This window comes from Salvelinus sp. IW2-2015, unplaced genomic scaffold, assembly GCF_002910315.2.
Source record: "Salvelinus sp. IW2-2015 unplaced genomic scaffold, ASM291031v2 Un_scaffold659, whole genome shotgun sequence".
Taxonomy (NCBI): Eukaryota; Metazoa; Chordata; class Actinopteri; order Salmoniformes; family Salmonidae; genus Salvelinus; species Salvelinus sp. IW2-2015.
The window spans coordinates 754075-760641 of NW_019942591.1; the positions used below are offsets into that span (position 1 = coordinate 754075).

A 6567-nucleotide genomic window follows, 5' to 3' on the forward strand; every position below is an offset into this window, starting at 1 on the left:
CTACACTGCCTTGTAGAACTATGGCACTAACCTAACACTGCTCTGCTGTCATTTTAACATTTACATTACATTTAGTCATTTAGCAGACGCTCTTATCCAGACACTTAAAAATTGGCATTTCACCTTATGATATCCATGGCAACAACCACTTACAATAGTGCATCGTAACTCTTTTAAGGGGGGGGGGTTAGAAGATTACTTTATCCTTTATCCATAGTATCCTTAATATAGAACGATGGAGTTGCAGTGTCTCCGGAAGGGTGATTGAACTCGCTGACTGCGTATGATTTACTGCCACCTGATCGAGAAGTCACTACTGGAAGTATGTGTCACTATGACATGCAACTCTGTCTCTCGGATGTATCAGCATGGAGCCATCTTTCCAACAGAGAGAAGAGAGAGAGAAGAGAGAGCGAGTGAGAGAGACACACCACACACCACATGAACCACAAACACACTGCACACACTGCCACACAACACTGACATCAAACACACACAACTACCCACATCATGCACACTCAGCAACACAAGCACACACACACACACAGACACACACACACACACACACACGACACACACACACACACTGAAACACACACACTGCTGACAACACCATCACAACATACAGAGCACACATCGACCACACAACGACACACACACCACACACCACACACACACACACACACACACACACACACACACACACACATCACACACACACCACACAACACCAACCACTGACAAACACACACACCACACTGCACACGACAACAACGTGCACAACACACACACGTGCAAATCGACAGCACTGACACCACCAACACCAACACAACCCAACCACACACACACAAAAAAACACACACACCACACACAACCACACACAGGCCCCCTCCAGGGATGATGGACATTGTCTTTAACTAGATTGCGGGTGCTTACAGATCCCAGAGCTAGCTCTTAAAATGCTTCGGTAAAACGCGCTGATGACTCCTGCAAATGGTTTCCATTAGCATTTCTCCAGATGCTTTCTTCCTTCGTAATGCCTTCGTGGCAGGCCTACAGCGAGAGCCAATCATGTGGAGCACAGAGCTGCCCAGGAGATGTAGGGGGAGTATTTAGGAGGTCATTTTACTCTTCTGTCTCACCTAGACCCTCACCCTCTAGCATGGTCAAGTCTCTGCCTATGCCGTTCTGTACCATCACTCATTCATATATTTTATCCTTTACACTTGTGTGTATAGTATGAATAGTTGATGGAATTGTTAGGTAAGATTACTCGTTGGTTATTACTGCATTGTCGGAACTAGAAGCACAAGCATTTCGCTACAGACTCGCACTTAAACATCTGCTAACCATGTGTATGTGACAAATACAATTTGATTTGATTTGAAGTCATACCAACTGAGAAATCACCCACACCCATCAGACTGTGGTGAAAACACCACACACACACACACACACACACACACACACACACACACACACACACACACACACACACACACACACACGCATACCTTGCTGGGTATACTGACTGTCTAGTGACATCACCATGGTCTTGTGTGAGTGAGGAAGGTTGTGAGTCGGACTGTCACTGTGTGGCAAGGGGGGGTGACCTTGGCTTTCTAACAACTGACCCTCACCCCACCCCATTACCTGTTCTCCCACCTTACCCCCAGGGCTGCAGAAGGCCCTGATTATAGCCCTGCCTGTCCAGTGCCTTTGGGAGGAGACTCTTCCTTTCTTCTCCTTCGGCTGCCTTATCTGTGGGATCAGGAAACGGAGAGGAGTGGAAAGGACAGGGTTCATTTGTGGTGAACAGAGGCCAGACCGGGGCTAGGTCCAGGCTAGGGGTAATTACAGGGGGTAGGGTTACCCTCTAATGGAAGATTGGGTGGGTGGGTGGGTGGTTGGTAGGATAGATAGATAGATAGATAGAATAGATAGATAGATAGATAGATAGATAGATAGATAGATAGATAGATAGATAGATAGATAGATAGATAGATAGATAGATAGATGAATAGATAGATAATAGATAGATAGATAGATTTGGTCACACCCTGAATGACAGGGTTGTGAACAGAACATAAACATGCTCATATTTACATCATGTCTTTAAAATGGATGCCTGAGCAAATCAATTGTATTTGTCACATGTGCCGAATACAAGACAGTGTAGACCTTACAGTGAAATGCTACTTACAAGCCCTTAACCTAACAATGCAGTTTTAAGAAAATACCGGGAAAAAAGTAAGAGATAAGATATACAAATAATTAAGAGCAGCAGTAAATAGCAATAGCGGGCTATATTACAGAGTCAATGTGTCGAGGTCCCCCTGCACAACCATGTCATTTTCAGTCTTATTGTAATCACAGTACACCCATTTTTACATTTCCATTTGAGTCATTTAGCAGACGCTCTGATCCAGAATGACTTACATTGGTGCATTCATAGTGCATTTAAAAGCCTTGTGTTATGAATGTGCTTTACACAATCATGGCTATAGACAGTGATCGATCTATATGGACACTTCCAGGCATGGGCTACTTCTGTTCCGTAGTCCATCCATTTTGCTGTACTTGAGGCCATTCTGTTCCCAGGCAGGCGGTGTGGAAGGCCAGTCTGTCTGTAGCGTGGGTAATTGCATGGCTGTTTGTATGTCCCCAGGTGTTCATGTGTAAAACTGGAGCTAATTAAAGCTGGGGTTGGCTGAAGAAACAAAAAACGAGTTTGTCTGAATGTCATAGTTCACTTCTCACCAACTTTCCCTCTCCGAGCTCTCACGTTGTCATACTCCACATACATAACATTCTACAGGGTATGTGACGTGGTATTGCATGTGGGCAGCTATGGCTGTGTCCGTGATATTGTGAGTGCTGAGTTCTAATGCTAGACTAACGTATGTTTATAGAGAGTGTGATGTTTGCTGCTGCTAGGGGAACAGGATGACAACATGAGACAGAGAGCATGGACAGAGGCAGAAGATTTGGAGCAGAAGAAGATCAGGAGATGTAGCGCATGAATGGGGAACAGGATGATAGTACTTAGTGAAGGAGAGAGACAGGAAAGCAGAGGTACATGGACAGAGGCAGAAGCAGAGACATGGACAGAGACAGGGACAGAGAAGAAGCACATGGACAGAGGCAGAGATTGGGAGAAGACAGGCGACATGGACAGAGTAAGAAGGCAGAGACAGGGACAGAGACGGCCATGGACAGAGTAGAGAAGCAGAGACAGGGACATCTATAGCACTGCAGTGTACTCGGCCATACAGTGCATCTGTCTGTCCTCTCTCTCACACCCCTCTCAACCCCACTACCAATACACAGACTGCCTCAACGTTGTCATGGGTTGTAGGATCAAGTTTAGAGCAAACGGCCAAGTCCTCCGTTTTAGAGTGGACACATAGGGTCATAAATCTTGTTTCAGTTTCTCAGAGGCAACCGTGATGAGATCCAGAGGAGAGCCGTAAGACAACCAGTCAAGGTTGCTGCAATGTTCCTGTAACCTTGGCCTATAAGGAAAATAAATCAGAAATACTTGTATAAAATAGGCCTATACTATATAAGCTATCTATTGCACATTCTATTCATATTGTCATCATTATCTCCTTGGTTCCTATGTATAGAGGACAGGTGGTTCCTATGTATAGAGGACAGGTGGCTCCTATGTATAGAGGACAGGTGGCTCCTATGTATAGAGGACAGGTGGCTCCTATGTATAGAGGACAGGTGGTTCCTATGTATAGAGGACAGGTGGTTCCTATGTATAGAGGACAGGTGGGTCCTATGTATAGAGGACAGGTGGCTGCTATGTATAGAGGGCAGGTGGCTGCTATGTAGGTCATGGCTGATCAGTTTCTATAATAGGATTTAGTGATAGCGTAATGGTGTGATACCTCACAATGCAAATTGGCCAGTGTGTGTTGATCAATGATTTGCTGTTTATTTAGTAGCCTGTTTGTCTTTCTCAGTAAAAATCCTCAATACTATGCAGACAATCGATAAATATATACTAAATCTATATCTTAATTTACAAAATGTAAGATGTCCATGAATTATTATTGACAATATAAACGAAATTGATGAACCTATTGCAATAGCCTATACCACAACAGTATAGGGGGGGAAAGTCTATAGTTGAAGAGACTGTGAGTCGTTGAGACCCCCGCAGCATTGAAGAAGCAGAATCCCCGGAGAGGACCGTGTTTTAATAAGGCAATCATTCACTTTCAGATTTCGTTTCTAAGGTCTAACATGAATAATGACGTTATTAGAGTTAACCAACAAGGAGACGCGTGGTTTTTCAAATGCATTAGCGGAGCGCTTTCTGTAAATATTTAATTCAAGCTTTCACAGGTATGAGACCGATAGCCTACGCACCCGGCAAGTTGAGGAGAGATCAACTCAAGCTCAACATCAAAACAGCAGATACATGAATATTTGTTGAATATAAAGTTTGGTATACACTGGATTCGTCCTTGAAGATAAATCACATGAGAAATGTTGAAATATGAAGATCTCATCATTCCAAAAAGGGGATTCATTCTGCGGTAGCCTACGATTTTGTCCCAAAAAATGACCGGTAGTCTACTTTCGATAGCATGTCAAATTTGAAAGAAAACTCACATTTGAACTGTTAATAGAAGGAATAAATATGATGCAGGCTTAACGTCACTGAAGATCCACAACTTCTAACTTGAAAGAGATTTTACGGGGTCATTGTGCGCAACTTCGGGTCGCTGCGGTATCCTACACTTCCAATGGTCTGTCAAGACAAATATTACACTTGTGTACAAACAAATAAATTCCATAGGCTAGTTMCCACCCAACACTGCACATTAATCTGCGTCTGAATTTGACTGTCCCTCATACATATTTGAGAATTCAACTGCGCACTGGTCTTGCCGCTAGTGCGTACAACTTAMAAAGCTATATTTATATAAAACATTGTCATAATTTATATACAATTCACGTATGTTTAAAAAGGCTAAACCGACCAGTGCTTGAGTCGGGTGTTCTAGGCGCCCGACGCGTGGGCTACACGTCTCCAGAAACGAAAGAACGGACAGCGGACCCTCGAAGCCACATCAGCGCGGATTCTGAATAAAAGGTAAAAAACTCGAGACTTACCGATCAGCATCGTGCGTCCAGGACCGAATAGACGTCGCTCCAGCTCGGTGTTTCACAGCGCGTAAATATTACGCGGTATCCCCAGAAAAGAAGTGCATGCAACGACGCACAAGTATCATATGCTCCGCTCCGGGAGTTTAAACAAACACAACTAAGCTGGTCCTATTTTCCAGTCTCTGTCGCTCTCTCTTGCAATCCTTTCTTCCTTTCGGGACAAAATCCCAACAGATTCCAAACTACACAACTAAGGAAAATGATACACATGCTCCCAATTAAAACCCATATTGATCTGCTGCTCTGCGTGGCCCGAAGGAGGCGAGGGAAGGGGAATGGAGAGATGAGGGGTTGCTTGCACCCCCCCCCCCCCTCTCCCTCTCGCTCTTTCTTTCTTGCTCAGCTGGCGACGTTTAACCTGAGCGGACAGCGCAATGGGAAAATAAGCTGGTGTTATTTTAACAAGCGCATATTGTCTCTTAGATACGCGTTCCGCGATAACGGCTTTGTGAAACGCTACAAAGTAATGTCACTCTCCTGATGGGGGGAGGGAGCCAGTCAAGGTGATCATTTATTGTATCAATCACACATTTACAGCCACACCAGACACCATTGAGTGGCTAAACGGGGAAAAATACAATAACGGAGGCAGGTGTTGACTACTCCACCCCTGTGTAGTCCAACACTTCATGGCACCTGGGTTGAACCCTGACCCTTAAATTGATGGACAAAGGTCACCCTAATGGAATTTTCAGTATTGTCACGCAGCAAATAGTGACAAGGCCCTGCTTGGTTACAGAGAAAATAGGGAGAGGTAGAGAGAGAAGGGAGAGAGGAAGAGAAAGAGAGAGAGCACGAGAGAAAGAGAGAGAGAAAGAGAGATGACGAAAGGGAGAAGAGGAGAGAGAGATGGAACACACACACACACAGCTGATAAAGAGGAGTGATTCTGCTGCCAGCCAGCGCAGCCAGCCAGCAGCCAGCAGAGGCAGAATAATAACTAACTGACGACTGTACAAGGAGGATGGGCAGCAGAGGACTTAAGCTATTAAAGATAGCTTGGAGGGAAACTGGCTGCTCTGTGTGTGTGTGTGTGTGTGTGTGTGTGTGTGTGTGTGTGTGTGTGTGTGTGTGTGTGTGTGTGGTGTGTGTGTGTGTGTGTGTGTGTGTGTGTGTGTGTGTGTGCGTGTGCGTGCGTGCGTGTGGTGTGGTGTTGAGAGAGAGGTGTGTGTGTGTGTTAGGGGGGTATTTCTGTGAAGTTTTTAGAAGGGTGAATGATATGCAATGTGTATGTGTGCTGAGACATGCAGTGTGTGTGTAATGTGTGTATGTGTATGTCATTGAAGGCAGTGTGATTGTGTAATGTGTGTATGTGTATTGTCATTGAGCAGTGTGTGTGTAATGTGTGTATGTGTATGTCATTGTGCAGCAGTGTGTGTG

At 44.7% G+C, this 6567-nt stretch overlaps 1 protein-coding gene across 1 annotated transcript in view; it reads right to left on the reverse strand.

Annotated features, from left to right (window-relative positions):
• The window catches only part of LOC112068715 (zinc finger protein 385C-like), a 92587-nt gene extending 87305 nt beyond the window's left edge, over positions 1-5282 (reverse strand). The window contains exon 1 of the mRNA XM_070438283.1: positions 5134-5282. Coding sequence (XP_070294384.1) covers positions 5134-5143 — 10 coding nt within the window. The 5' untranslated portion in view covers positions 5144-5282. The remainder of the gene's footprint in view (positions 1-5133) is intronic.
• Between the last annotated feature and the right edge of the window lie 1285 nt (positions 5283-6567).